The sequence below is a fragment of the Podarcis muralis genome, chromosome 6 (genome assembly GCF_964188315.1).
Source record: "Podarcis muralis chromosome 6, rPodMur119.hap1.1, whole genome shotgun sequence".
In the NCBI taxonomy this organism is placed as follows: domain Eukaryota; kingdom Metazoa; phylum Chordata; class Lepidosauria; order Squamata; family Lacertidae; genus Podarcis; species Podarcis muralis.
The window spans coordinates 65,717,794-65,733,797 of record NC_135660.1 but is presented as its reverse complement, the minus strand read 5'-3'; the positions used below and the strand labels follow the sequence as shown (position 1 = coordinate 65,733,797).

Here is a 16,004-nt window from a genome sequence, read left to right as displayed (position 1 = left end):
TGTTCACTAGAGTTATTCACTATCCACAGAGCTAGCTTTTCATGCCCCTATTCCACTGTCCTACAGTAAAAGACCTCTTCCTTGGATATTTATTCTGCATGTTACTAAAACCTGTCTTTAGTTGTTTTTCTTGGTACAGTTTTTAAAAGAATTTTTAATTGATTTTATGGTATGTTTGCAAATTGCCATGTGACTCATGTGAACAGCAAATCATTATACACACACACACAAACATACTTTTTATATATTATATATGTCTATATACACACATATTTGTGATAATAATAAACTGCACTGTAGCCAGGCTGAGTCCTTGGTGAAGGCAGGATAGAAATCCAGTCAATATACACTAAGTGCCTTTTTTTGTTTTCAAAAATTAAGTACCAGTATTCACATCTTGCTAAAAGCACTGTGGGTGCCCACACATAATGGTGGCCATGGGCAGCGAGAAAATTGGTGCTAATATTCCGTTCTGGTGAATACTGTCACAAAAAAGCTCTGAATACACTTAAATCCATTTTATTTGGTATATGGTCATGTTCTATACTCAAAAACACTATGCAGCAAAAAGATAGAGACTGGTTGATGGTATAACGTATTATTATATGCAAATAAGCAAAAACATTGATGCTATGGAGATTTGAAAAATCTGCCTGGCATTAGGCATTGGGATAAACATTGTCTGAGACTGCTGTCCTATGTACAGTAACCTGGGTGTAAATTGCACCAAAATCAGTGAGACTTCCATAAAAGGAACCTTGCATAGGATTGCATTGCGAGCCCCCTTCAGCTTATCCTCATGAAAACTGCTGTGTTGGAAGTTTGAGAATCTGTTATCTTGTTCTAGGCATGAATTCATTAACGCTGTGTCCTGTTTACCAATTAACGCCGTGTGTCCTGTTTACAGAGCACAATGTGAGACATGAACAAAAGAAACCAGATTCTGCTCTTAAGACAAAAATAGATTTTGCTCACTTTGAGTTTCCATTATCTAACCTCCCTACAAAAACAGCCTGTTTCTCTAAAACTGATGCAAGAGAGACAATGGCGTGTGTGGTTTTTCATGTCTACAAATATTGCTTAAATCTATGTTAACATACATATTGTTTAATAATTTATTTAACTATGTATTTTTCCATCTCTCATGTTTGGTATGTATTAGCATTTGTGTGTATTTTGTGTTACATCATTAACTGCAAATTGGTAGCAAGAAGACGGGTGAGTAAATAGAAGCTGAACTTTTTGCAGTGAGTATGTGGCAAAGTGTTCATGTGATCCCTTCATTTCATGCTCAGATCCCAGTTTTACCACCTGACTACTCAACCCACTTTCCAAGAATAGCAATGTGGTGCCGAGCATGCAGAAGACAAAAGACGAATGGAGGCCTCTTCTCCAATGCAAAGACTATCCCCACTCACTTTAATTAATAGAATATTATGTCAGCTTAATTTACCCCAGTTACTGTACTGAGTTAGGGTTTAAGTTGTTAGTCCATCACAACTACCCACTCAAAAGACCTATTTTTCATTTGTGTTTGTATAAAAAATATACTGTTCCTAAGGGTAGTCACCTTTGTTTTCCTACACTTGCAGTTTCTCTATTCTTTAAATAACAAATCTGTTTCACAAAACTTTTTTTAAAACTACAATAAAAAGCACTCATTTTAATTTGTGTGGTTTTTTTTAAAAAAATATTACAGGTTTAAGTGCCCTTTGCTGTTCGTTGGATTATACATCCTTGTACAATTCTTCAAGACAGAGAAGGAAATTTGAAATCAGCATAAAAGAGGCATTTTTTTGTTACAGTAAGATCTGTTATCCCCTCCCCACAAGACCATGCACTTCTGTTTATAACACAGATTCTTATCAAGCAACATGGAAAACCTTGTCATTGGATCATATGACTTTAAAAGCTAGACATCTTACAAACCCAGGTCAACAATCCGAACTTTCTGAAGTTCTAAGGATTATTTAAGGAACATTCAGCTGAGTGATAAAGTCAATTACTTTCTGTTAAAAATTCTCTGTTTGAAATAACATTTCCCCAGCTAACCTAGCAGACTGGTTTTCAAATGATATCCTTCTCACCTCGCACACATTTATTCAGACCCACAATTGACTTTTGCCTTGTGCATTTTGTAAACATTGTGTAGACAGTGAGCTGCAATGACCTAGCTATCTGGTCAAAGGGCTGTATGGAGCAGAGAGATACGGCCAGTTAAAGTTTAACCGACAGAACTGTAAACCAACCTGGGGTTTGTTGAACCTTTGGAGTTTGATATGATGATTAGAGTATAACCAGAGTGACACGTCGCAAATTCAGCATAATCAAGGAGAACCCTTCCAGGTGGTGATCTCTGAAATTGCTCAGGTACAGTTTTATTCACTCTGATACCTTATTAAAAAATAGGGGATAGGCTGCTAAGTTTCTTACTGTCAGTTATTATAATTTGTAGGGAAGGACTTAATCTCAGCTTGTTCAGAACAAGAGAAGAATTTTTAATGGAAAAAATCAATTGCACAAGTCTGCAGCTCGCAGGATGTATATGGCTTTGTCTGCAATCATGTGTTTATCATACAATTTCCCCAGTGCTGGTAATCAGTTGTTACCAGTGGCGTGAGAATGTTGATTTTTAGTATTTGCAAGATGCAGACAACTGCTGAGATAGATACACTAGCGGCAAAGGCTAAAAAGTTGCCTTCTTGTTGTTTGCATGGCTTGCCTTCTCTAGCTTTTCCCCTAAAGCATTGGACATCAAATGCAGACACTGCATCCAGTTTTATAGGAAAGGTAGCAAGACCAAAAGGCCACCAGAGAGAAATTGGTTGCTTTCATTTAGAAAGAAATGAGGAGGAGGTAAAAGAGGAGTTCCTGACTTCCCCTGCTCCACCAATTCAATTTAGATTTGTTAAAGCACAACTCATGGAGGCTAATCATTGTGTGGATGTTTCACTTACAAAGCAGCTACAGTACTCTCTAAGATAAACAGAATTCTTGTTCTATTTCTGCATCCATAGCTGTTTGGTTTGTAAGCAAGCACCTCTATGGCTAGTGCCTTTCACTACCATGTACCAAAGTTTGTACTATAATTTAAAACCAGGGAATGCAAGATAACAAGTAGTATCTTTTACTCATGTCTATTACTTCTGGCCTCACGGTGTTCTATTTTAGATCTGGAAAAGACGAACAGAACGCCAAATTAAACAAAGTGGTTCATATTAAATTGCCCGCTGACAGTTCAGCATTTAATGCAAATAGGGTAGCAGCAAAAGACAGACCCGCTAAATTATTAGTGTTGTGGGCCCAGAGTCACCTTTTGAGGATGACATACATTATACCTTTGAGGGCAGGGACTGAACGAATTAAGGTATCTGTATTACTGATACGGTGCCATTTCAAGAAAAACTGAACACAACTTAAAGCATACATCTATGGATGGAGGGGATGGGAGAAAGAGATGGTGTATTTTGCCTTATTGTTGCCTCTGTGTTCAATGGATTACTACTTCTTGCTAAAGAAGCAGTATCATGAGCAGTCAAAGGCAGGGAGAGAAATGCAACTACTGTACAAGTGGAACCAGCAACAAAATGTTGCAGAGTGGAGCACACCTATTCAGTGTTACAGACAGCCGATTTTTCTTTCTGGAGACCCCATTCCATTCAGCCTGCACCTCGGTTTCTCATGTCTTCCTTCCTAACAGTCAGCATTCTATAGCCCCTGAGCATGTTCAGACTTCCTTGAGCTTTTTTGCAGAACAGTTGGTACGCTTAGATTACTCCACACACAAAAAAATTTTGTTGTTCTGTAAACTTTGGGGCTTTCCTGACTATGCTGACATTTCTCTCTTGATTGAAGTTGGTGTCATTTTGGCTACACAGGAGAACAGCACTCAGAGAAAGGAGTTTGCTATTAGTGTAGTTCCCATCAACCACGTTTAGTTATCTCATGCTGCCCCTTAAAAAGGCAACCTTTGTGTTTATCTTTATCATGAACTGGATTGTGCATGATGTTGAAGAATACTTGCCTTGTGACATATACATGTGTTGCTTACACACACACACACAAACAAACAAACAAACAAACAAACACAAGCACAAACACACAACCCTAATCCTATCTCACACAATCAAAGGTGTTTTTTTCAGTATTGGAGCTGCGGGCATACTGTCAGCTGCTATCCTCAGGTAGGAGATCTTGGGCTCTAACAATAATTCTTACTTTCTCTCCCAGCAATGAAAGAAATATTGGGCAGGGCAAAGGGGAAAACAGGCAAGAGCATCAACATGAGGGCTAACTCCCTGTTCCACTCTTGGGGGGGGAAATCCTAGATTTGGGGGTAGGAATAATTTCTGTTCAAGCCCAATGAATATATACTGAAATTTGCTGGTATCTTATAGTGAGAAAAATCCAATCATGCTGTAGTCCATTTATGAATTGCTTGGCAACTGTAGTTTGCAGTACTTTTTGTTCCACACTCAGGCTACATCCACACCATACATTTAAAGCACTCTTATAGCACTTCAAGGGTCATTGCTTCCCCGAAATAATCCTGAGAAGTGTAGTTCCTAAGGGTGCTGAGAGTTGACAGGAGACCTCTGCAGACGGCAACAATTCCCAGCACCCTCAAAAAAGTACCGTTCCCAGGATTAAAGTGCTATAAGCATGCTTTAAATGTATGTAGATGTAACATCTGTTCACCTAAGATGAAGTTGCGGTCTGCTTTTTTGATTTGTTCCCAAACATACTGTCCTTTACCATTCCAATGCGATTTGTCTAGAAGTGTCTCTGGCAAGTCAGTGTTTTCAAGTGAGTTGGTCTATTGATCTGCAGAAGACAAACACCATTTTTCTTATCTTATTCATGGGCACAGTTACTAGGCTTCCAGCAAGAGCAGCTAACAAGCAGCCTCCAGAAGCAAAAAAAAAGGGGGGGAGCACAGCAGGAGCCTGGAGGGAATGGTAATACACTGGAAACCTGTGTTTCCATCAGATTGAGAAATCCCACGATCTCTATCTTCGCAGTGTGCATTGATCTTTGAACAGTCAAGACAAATGTGTCTGCAGATTGGGAGAGGAGGGGGAGGAGAAGCCACAGCAGAGTGAAGCATTATGAATTAGACTGTTCTAGCTAGATCCTCAAAGGGAACCGAGAGCCAGCCATTCAAATGAGAGCGCAACATGTAGCACGGCTTGTCAATCTTTGGTTATTTCAGCAATGCTGGCGTTATTATTTGCCCATGGCCGTGCAAACGAAAAGGAGCTGGCATCAAAAGAACATGCCGCAAAGGTGGGGTGGCCACAGCTCAGTGGTGCCATGCATGCAGAGGATCCTAGTTTTATCCCATTCTAAGAAATAATAATAAACACAGGTATTAACCAACACTACAAGACTATTTTATATATTGGCAAGACTAGCAAAGATTAAGATGAAAAGAGATGGTAATGAGATAGTTATCTTATATAATCTAATGCTGTAATCAGTTGGTTTAAAAAAACAAAACACATGGGGGAGAGGGCTATTGAAAGCTACTAGCCATGATGGCTAGGCTCTGCCTCCACAGCTGGAGGCAGCAATGCTTCTGGGTGCCACTTGCTGGAAACCACAAGATCTTGTACTCAAATACTGTTTGTGGGTTTCCCCCAGGCAGTAGGTTGGCCACTGCGAGAACAGGATACTGAACTAGATGGGCCATTGGCCTCATCCAGCAGTCTCCTCTTAAGTTATTACTCCTTAAAAAAACCAAAACCACTTATTAAATGCAAAACGGATGACATGCTGTTAGGGAAATATAACCGACTCCCCATCCCCCCCCCCCCGAAATGAAATGCCACAGTGAGCAATAAGGAACATGTTTCCCCAGTTTACTTGGGGACTCTTACTTATGTACCAAATATATGAAATGAAGAGAACAAGTGTTGTATGATGGCTAGAGTGCTGTCTTAGAGAAGGAAGACTCAGGTTCAAATACCTGCTCAGCTATGAAGATCACTGGATAACCTTCAGTCAGTCACCATCTGACTGAAGAAGTCTGCTCTTCTAATCTAGACTTGAGTGTATAAAAGGGAAGAATGGGGTTAAGTTCCCCAGTTCAATCCCAGTGTCTCCAAGCAAGATTTCCTCTCTGAAAACCTGGAGAACTGTTCCTGGTCACTATAGACCAGGGGTGGGAAAACTGTAACCATCCGAGATGTTGCTGGACCTCAACTCCTTTTTAAATTTTCTGCTAGAATTGGATGTCATTGGCAGACATGGTCTCCCCCTCCAATGGGATGAAGCTTTCTGAATTTCAGAATACTAGCTGCAGTGGTTGTCAGTGTTTGTAAAAAGCAAAAAAGGGGTTCTGACCTCCCTCTGTCACCTCAGCCTGGTCCTTGGACCCTTGTCAGCATAAAAGAGTCCACGACAAAAGTATCCTTGCAGAGTACTTTCTGCTTTTATTCTTAAAAGTCTTTCTGCAAAAGTGAATGACCAACTGCACACACATCAACACTACCAGCTTCCACTAACCAACCAGCCAACCCAACTCAACACCAAACTAACATTTCTCACTCTATATATACAACCTGGTGCAGGCCGCTGACTCATGCTGACCCAGCTTTTTTAAGCATTAAAGAAACAGCGGCCATTTTAGCCATGACAGTGGTTCTCTGACTTCACCATTTTTGGGTGGGTAAAATATAAATCATGGAGAGAGCATGGGTCTGCAGGAAGACTGGTGTGGAGAAAATGTAAAAAACAAAACAAAACACCCAGCAAGAACTCTTTTTGCCCAAGGGTCGCTGGTGTGAGGTGGACTTATGCCCTGAGGTATTTGGGGAAATATAATGAAGATTTCACAGGGGAAAGCATAGATTCACATGAAAAGCAAACACTGTTTTTAACCTCCACCAAATCCCTGTGACTGGAATGCCCTGGAGAAATAATTCACTGTGATTAAAAACTAGATCTGTCTGTCAAAATGAATTATCTTCCCCACCTCTCTATCCCCTGCCTTATAAAGCTCTGGTCATTTCCCGAGTCAGCTTGGTTGTGTTTTTCAAGAAAAAGGGGGAAGAAATGGTTGTGAAATTTTTGGACAGTCGAGGCTACAGAGTGACTGCTCAGAGTCCCTGATCTGCCTTGAGATGCCTTGTTAATTGTGAAGTCTGACTTGGAAACATGAGAAACTTCCCTGCTTCCCCTTGATTTGCATAATTTGGGGTGCACATGTAAGTCGGTGCACATTCCTAGCTGCTACATCTTCTCTCCAACACTCTGGGCTCACCTCATCTTGTGCAGAAACACACTGTGTGGTCTGGTCTGTGGGAGAATAATTGGGAAATGTTGCTTTGGATGGCAAAATAGTGTCAGTCAGGTTTTTCCTTCCCTTGGTGATCCAAAATATGCTATGTATTACAAAGTAATTTACGGTAAATACAGTCATGTGTATTGTCTGAGGTTTTCTGCTGGTTTAGTGCTCTGAGATACATTCCCAGAAGATGGGAATTTAATGGGTGTCTAGACAAAGGGAGCCTCTATTGTACTCATATTTAATTATTTATTTTACTTGTTGCATGAGCTGACAATGCCCACATCAAAATTATATCAAAAGGGTAAAAAGATTATAAGTATTTTGACTAAAAAAAGGAGAAATTATATTAAAAGTCCCCTTCTGAAGCAGCTTTTGAATGGGAATAAAAAGATGCTCTAATTTTAACTGGCCAATAGAATCCCTTTCTTTTTGTAACACTGCACTTCCAATTCTGAGCTACAAAATACTAAGGAAATTAGAGTCTTAAAAGCAATCTGATAGTGAATAATATCCACCCTATAACAATTTTGCAAACATTGGCAGCTTCCAGTGTTTAACAGAAGCCACCTTAGAAGAAGTGAGATACTGTAAATGTGAAATGGTAATGCAACTTCAGACAGTACTTCACAATCAAACAACAATTAAAAATTGTTAAATTCCCCTGTTAAAGCAGGGAAGTAACTTTGATAACAAAGGCTTAAAACTAGATATGAATGGGGCAGCCATATGTATTAATGGGTGTGCCTGCACATTTTGGGGGGGAGTAAAAAAGTGAATGGGTGAGGGTAGCTAACCCCCCCCCCACAACACACCCCAGACACTTATACTTCACTAGGTGGTATTCAGCCAACTGTTACTCAGAGCAGACCCATTGAAATCAATGTACTTGACTAAGTTGGGTCCATTAATTTCAGTAGGGCCACACTAAGTAAAACTTAGTTGACTATCACCCACTGTGTTCTATGTCCACTTGTTTCCTCCAATCCAGGCTTGCTTCTGGTATCACAACACTTCACACATTCACATTCCCCCGTTTTATATGTGAAAGGGGCAGATACATACATAAATCCATGTATCTGCCCTGTTACATCTCATTTCACTCTTACCTATCAAAACATATCCTCCAGCATGTTTAGGCCAAAAACTGGGACACACATCTTCCCAGCCATGTTCCCACGTGAGTCACAGGACCCACATGAAATCACAGAGCCCTGAAAAGTGCACTTTGGGACTCTGCAATCTTATGCATTTGCGGGCCTCTGTGATCTTGCAAAAACAGACTGAGACAGTCGAGAGGTATGTCAAACTTATTTACCTAGTTTAAACATTTTAAATTATCCTTTGATGGTAGTGGCTTTCCAAGTTGAGTGTTATTGTTTTCAGATTCATCTTACTACTACTAAGATGGTGTCTGCTAAATTCTGGAAGCTACTGTAGTTTGCAAAGCTGTTACAGGCTAAATATGGCCATGAAGCTGGGTGGTCTTAGGCCAGTTACTGCCTCTCAGCCTAACCATCCTCACAGAGTTGTTGTAGAGATTAAGTGTGGAGGAAGAGAACCATGTACACCACCTTAAGCTCCTTGGAGAAAAAAGTGGGATAGAATGCAATAAATAAATAAATATTATCCATCAGTCATTGGTGCTAACTTGAGCATTACTTAATGTAGATTCTCTCCCCCAAATTAAAACTTCAATTTTCTGCTGTAATTAGGATGCAGTCCCATACCCATTTACTATCCAAATATAAACAAGCTCCTAAAATTTGAGTTTCTTTGTACAGGTTTCATTCCAACAGCATTGTTTACATAAAGTCACAAAGCCATCATCATTTACTCAAGGTACGTACAGATCTCAAACTGACAAAGCAAAGCAAACCATCAGTTTTCACGTTGGTTTAAAATCACCAACCACTGTCACACAAGCAGGATATGTGAAGTGGTGAAACTTTCATTATTATATTACAAGGGGTAAAGGTAAAGGGACCCCTCACCATTAGGTCTAGTCGTGACCGACTCTGGGGTTGCAGCGCTCATCTCGCTTTATTGGCTGAGGGAGCTGGCATACAGCTTCTGGGCCATGCATACAGCCGGAATACAGCTTCTGAGCCGGCATACAGCTTCTGTGGCCATGTGGCGAACCAGAGCAGCGCACGGAAACGCTGTTTACCTTCCCGCCAGAGCGGTACCTATTTATCTACTTGCACTTTGACGTGCTTTCGAACTGCTAGGTTGGCAGGAGCATTACAAGAGGAAGGAGCTCCATATACAGTGGTGCCTCGCAAGACGAAATTAATTCGTTCCGCGAGTTTTGTCGTCTTGCGATTTTTTTCGTCTTGCGAAGCACGGTGTCGGGAAAGTTTTTGGAAAAGCTTCAAAAATCACCAAAGTCTTTAAAAACCTCAAAAAAGGCTACCACACCACGTTCTATGAGTTGCTCCTTGAAGTCAAGTCGCAACTGTATTAACGGTGTTAAGAAAAAGGAAACAAACTTGCAAGACGTTTCCGTCTTGTGAAGCAAGCCCATAGGGAAAATCGTCTTGCGAAGCAGCTCAAAAAACAAAAAACCCTTTCGTCTAGCGAGTTTTTTGTCTTGCGAGGCATTCGGCTTGCGAGGTACCACTGTATACAAAACTTCAGTAAGTAGTAATGAAAAGAGAAGGTGGCGATAATTGTTGTTGTTGTTGTTTAGTCATTTAGTCATGTCCAACTCTTTGTGACCCCATGGACCAGAGCACGCCAGGCACTTCTGTCTTCCACTGACTCCCGCAGTTTGGTCAAACTCATGCTGGTAGCTTCGAGAACACTATCCAACCATCTCGTCCTCTGTCGTCCCCTTCTCCTTGTGCCCTCCATCTTTCCCAACATCAGGGTCTTTTCCAGGGAGTCTTCTCTTCTCATGAGGTGGCCAAAGTATTGGAGCCTCAGCTTCACGATCTGTCCTTCCAGTGAGCACTCAGGGCTGATTTCCTTAAGAATGGATAGGTTTGATCTTCTTGCAGTCCATGGGACTCTCAAGAGTCTCCTCCAGCACCATAATTCAAAAGCATCAATTCTTCGGCGATCAGCCTTCTTTATGGTCCAGCTTTCACTTCCATACATCACTACTGGGAAAACCATAGCTTTTACTTTACGTACCTTTGTTGGCAAGGTGATATCTCTACTTTTTAAGATGCTGTCTAGGTTTGTCATTGCTTTTCTTCCAAGAAGCAGGCGTCTTTTAATTTTGTGGCTGCTGTCACCATCTGCAGTGATAATAGTTTGCCTTAAATCCACACACTGCTTCTGTTAGGGCTAAAAGGCACTTCTCTACATGTGCTGTTGCTTTTTAATGCAAATTGCAACAGCAGGTTGAGGGAGCTGAAAATTAAAAGACCAGAGAAGGCATGGCAGGTGAATTTAACCTCATCCTCTTGTGTTGTGATCCAGAGGGAAATCCCTCCAGTATTTGCTATGGGTGAAATCTCCCATTGACACGAAACACTAGCTTCAAAAGACCAACACCAAGGGAGGAAAGCCTTAAATTTCTTCTCCACACCTGCTCTCAGCCCATTAATTATCAGCCTCCTTGCCCCCCACAAACTGATTCAGCTCACATTTTTAAAATTGTGCTCATTAGGCACATTTAGATAAACTTAAGGCCTTAGATAAAGTTAGGGCCTAACTATACATGATGCCACAATTTAAGGAAATAAACATCCCAGGGGGCACCAATGGGATATTCCACCACCACCACCCCCTCAGTGTTAAATGCTATGCTGGGTTGTTAACTGAAAATATGGCCCATTAAGGGAAAGTGAGCCAGGTGCCTATAACAGCCACCGTTGCCCCTCAATGACGCAAGTAACACAAATCATCTGGTTAATGACATGTGTGTGTGTGTGTGTGTGTGTGTGTGTGTGTGTGTGTGTGTGTGTGATACTGATGTGATTGAGAAACATGCCCACACATTCATGGCAGTTCACTGAACTTGACCATGGGGGGGGGGGACTTTTTGTTCTCTCTCTTATTAAATACAACTTCTCTCAAAGCCTACTACCTGAAATCACACATTCCCTAAACACAACCATTACCTGAAGAAGGCTTTTCTGAAACATGACCCAGTCATGTTATACAATATTAACTGTACAATTGTAGAAATTGTTGTATTGTTTTTAGTTTATTGAGTCTGTGTCTTATGTATTTCACCTTATCATAGACCACTTGGGTTGCTTGTGGATGTGAAGTGTTTTATAAATCTTCAAAATAAAATAGCCTTTATAGTTCACTTTGTAGTGAGGCCTGCTATATATTTCTTGCCTGAGAAATCTACAAAGTCCCCCCTTGATTCTCTTTACTTTGTTCAGGTGTTGGATCTTCTACTTTTGTTTTCTAATTCTTATGAATGATTCGTGTACAGTATCCCCACCCATATTGTGGTGCTTTCTTTTTCAAAAATATTAATCTGCTTAATTTATCTCAAATTTGATTACAGTGAGCACCCCTAATTAACCTGATTTTTTGGTGATAATCACTCACAATGGAATCAAATCAAAAATCCGGGGATGGATTGGCCGGCACACAGAAAGAAGCTACCCTCCGCACATTAATGCAGCGCACGGGATATAGTTTGATTCAGGTAGGAGTTTCCCTGTCAAATTATTTCTCCTTTTGGACTGCTAATTTAAAGGTAAATTAAGGACCCCAGCTAAAGTTCGATCAATGACTTTCAGAACTTAGTGCTTAAATCTGTCTCTCCCTTCCCACCCACAATGTGTATTGCAAAAATATTAACATTATTCTGTTATAAGGTACAGTGCTGCATGCAATGGGACATTTGACTCCTACCTATGGTGCGCCTGGTGGTATTCCAGATACAGAATGCAAAAAAACAACAGCCATGTGATCTGGCTTATACAGCAGCCATGCAACCTCCTTCAGGAGGGTGTGGTCTTCCAGAGGGTTCACATTCCCACAACTGGAATGAAAAAGGAAGGAAGCAGCGTTCGCATGGTGAGGGCAGCATTTGCATGCACTGACAGCTTCACATGATAGCTCTACAGTCAAGCACTACAGTGTAAGCAATTTAATTGGCAAAACAAAAGTCCACTGCAACCATACAAATCCTACTATCTGTATATTCTACCCTCTCAAGTCTGTCCTGGTCCCACAATCTCAAGTGGGCTATGGGACAGTGTTGCTTTTTGGGGGGCACCAAATATATTGACTTGGCTGAAGTCTTGAACTGGGTCCCCTCCAACTGTTTTGGACTAAAACTCCCAATTTTTCTAAGATACATCTAATGAAAGTCAAGATGCAAGAACAGACAAAAGTTATGACCAGGCAAAGAAAACCTTCTGGTGTGTATAAAAAGATATGCAGTGTTGAGAAGAATTAAGCCAGTTTTCACAACATCTTTTGTTCTCTTCAATTCAGGAAAATGGCCAAAGGAAATATGGAGGGCCGCCACCAGGCTGGGATGGACCACCACCAGAAAGAGGCTGTGAGATTTTCATTGGAAAATTACCCCGTGACCTCTTTGAAGATGAACTCATCCCGTTATGTGAAAAAGTAATGATTTAAACCGGGGCAGATTTTATTCACTTACACACACACATATTCATATTCTAGGAATTTGACTGCAAACAGCAGTAATCCTGAACCTCTCAGCAGAATCAGGGTGGTAAAATAGAAAAGACTCGTGCAGCTCTTCACACATAATAGGACAGGCATGTTTCCTACTCTGAGAATGTCTCCAGTAGGAAGAACACTGCCATATGGGAAACTGCCAGTGTGCCACAGTGGCTCAAGCATTAGCCTTCTGTGTCTAAAGCCCAGGGTCAAATCTCTGGTTGACCATAGCGATAACTAGGTGCTCTCACATAAGTCCTACCTTTCAACCTAATAGTTGTTGAGTGATTCTTGTAAGGCCAAGATATTGCTTTGAGCTTCTTAGACTGCAGGTTTCCCACGGTCATCTAGTTGGAACAGAATGGGGGACTAGATGGGCCTTTGACCTCATCCACCAGGGCCTTTCTTATATTCTTATGATGCAATTCTGAACAAAACACAGTTCTAATAATTTGCATATGACCCTGTGTGGTTTTAAGTACTTACTGGAGGTCGCTAATTTGCAAATACAATTCTCAAGTCAGCTTCCAGCTTCCAGGGTGCAAGCCACAGAAAGCTAAGTATATAGTATCAGGAGGACTTTGTGTGTGCAATGCCTAAGAATGATTTTGCAAGTGATACTAAGAATACTTTTTAGCCTTGTCTATGCCACTTGTAAGTGTTGTTAGTGAGATATATAAAATGGAAAGAGAATTTTTTAACTGAATGTAATTATGGAGCATATGGTGCTATTTTCATTTCCAGTTACGGGAATTTTGAAATGCTAATTCAGATCCAGATACCCCTTCACCAAAGTAGCTGGAACCAACCACAAATACTTACAATAGTTTCCACTGCTTTATATAAATGTTTTGAGCATATTTTATATGTCTGGTAACTTGCATCTGATGAGGTTGACACTTGCTTCCTCTCGTCTCCTGAGACATTAAATGTGTTATGTCTTTAAAGGTGCCACAGGATTCATTGCTGTTTTTTCTTGCAGCAGACAAACTTCTGTAACTTTTGGATTATGTATTCTCAAAGCCCATTTATAAAATACCTAAACAAGTCAATTGCTTTCTATGCTGAGATACCACGTTAACCAATGCACGTTCATTTGGAAACATCAATTCATATTAAGATTCACAATGTAAACCCATAGGTTAAAATGGGGAGCACCAGAGCAGTTGGGATGATCCATGCTCAAGGCTGCCAAGCAAGCAACAGCCACCATATCACTTCATCACTTACTCCACCTGTATCCCAGTATCTTGGTTGAAATGTAAGTGCAGAATCAGGAGAAGCAAGGAAAAGTTGGTATCTTGAATTAGGTTGTAGTGTTTGTAATACTGATATTGACAATACTAGTGACACCCATACAGTGCAATGGACAGAGTTTGGGCCTGGAAAGACCAGGATTTGAATTCCTGCTCAGATATGAAACTCAGTGAGTAATCAGGTGGCCAGGTGGCCTGCACTTTTGATATTCATACAGAAGATGGAATTTCAGCAAGTGAAATTTCCCTCTTCCACACAACTCTTAAATGTGCAGCAGCACAGACTTCTTTTGCACCTGCCCCCCTTGCCAGATGTACTTCACAAGTTTTTGTGGTGATATCATGGGAATACACCACATACTCTCTTGAACTCCTTGGAAGAAGGACAAGAAGCAAACATGATTAAATAAACAATACAAATCTTCCTCCAATAGGATCATTCCTGCATTTTGGGATCTATGTCCCATTTTTTATATTCAGCACCATAATTATCACTTTCTTGCAGCTTAGTTCTGAGTGATAAAACCTCTGAATGTGGCAGAGTGAGCTCTTTAGACATGAATTATTATAACTGTGTCCTGAGAGAACATTCTTACAGCCTTTATTCACATCATTGCTCCCATTAACATCAGTAAAACTATCTGTGACAGTACTGCCTAGAGAAGCAAGCCTTGGCAACAGGGTCAAAGGCTTCTGCGATGAGACAAAGTATGGGGGCAGATAATGAGTGGATGGTGTAAATATGACAAGTCCTCAACCACAGCCCATTTCCTACTTAGCCAAAAAAAAAGTATGGCCAATGCTCATGACAGTGCTGTTAAAGATGTGGAAAAAGAAAACTGCATTGTGTGAGTATCTAGCTAAATCTTCATGTGCAATGGAGCATTGTCTTTTCTGCTGTTATCAGAGCTTTGGTTTTTGCTGTCTTTGGAACTGGAATTGTTCATCAAAATTTTGAAGTGTGGTTGCAATGCCCGTGAAGACTACTAAGGGCATCATTAGCACAGACACAGTCCTGCGTCATATGCCAGCACCTTCTTGTTTTGGTGCCTTGTAGTGCTTCTTAGTGAGTGCACAAACCATGCTTCCCCTCTCATGAGACACACCACCAATATGCAGGGACAATTGGCTAGTGGTACAGTATCTATACCCAGGCTTTAAATAAGGGCTGGAAGGGATCCAGTCATGATAACCCTTTGGGTGAAGGCAAGACCTGGCAAATCCAAACAGTAGCTAAGTACTCTAGGGTGTGCTATTGTCTAATGTGTGAGAGCTGCTCTAAGCCAGAGCACCCTGCAAGACATAGATACACACATGTGTGTCCCCCATCCCAAGTTGATGGTGTTATCTGCACAAAGGAGCTCAGACAGGGTGTTATCAAGGTGTGTTAATTGAGGTCATTTGCTTTGCTAACCTGCCCAACAGCACCAGCTCAGCACAGCCTGGACTTCGATACATGCTGCCTCTGTTTATTTTGACTTTGTACATGGGTCAGAAAGCAAATCTTGAGTAAAATGTGCTCTGGTTTATGGTCAAGGCAATGGCCAAGCTAATCTAGAGTGAAGCAGAAATACAAACAGAATCACAAGAACAAGAGAACTTTGTCCAGAGATGTTCTCTAGTGCAGACAAAAGCTCCCTTTCTGTGCTTGTTTATGGAAGTTCATGCTTTTGCTTTTGCAGATTGGAAAAATCTATGAAATGCGGATGATGATGGACTTCAATGGAAACAACAGGGGATATGCTTTTGTGACATTTTCTAACAAACAGGAGGCCAAAAATGCAATCAGGCAACTGAATAATTATGAAATTAGGTAAGCATTGTTTGTTTAGTAGTTTTGCATATCTCGC

At 40.9% G+C, this 16,004-nt stretch overlaps 1 protein-coding gene across 4 annotated transcripts in view; it reads left to right on the top strand.

Moving 5' to 3' along the window:
* The first annotated feature begins 2,269 nt into the window (after nucleotides 1–2,269).
* A1CF (APOBEC1 complementation factor) overlaps nucleotides 2,270–16,004 on the top strand; it is a 32,063-nt gene continuing 18,328 nt past the window's right edge. For 3 of the 4 annotated variants that reach the window (XM_077930488.1, XM_028729664.2, XM_028729662.2), the window contains exons 1-4: nucleotides 2,270–2,370; nucleotides 11,763–11,906; nucleotides 12,704–12,838; nucleotides 15,837–15,967. In XM_077930488.1, coding sequence (XP_077786614.1) covers nucleotides 11,808–11,906; nucleotides 12,704–12,838; nucleotides 15,837–15,967 — 365 coding nt within the window. In that variant the 5' untranslated portion in view covers nucleotides 2,270–2,370; nucleotides 11,763–11,807. Of the gene's footprint in view, nucleotides 2,371–9,109; nucleotides 9,131–11,762; nucleotides 11,907–12,703; nucleotides 12,839–15,836; nucleotides 15,968–16,004 lie in introns of those variants that run through there. The other variant, XM_077930487.1, reaches the window with a different exon arrangement.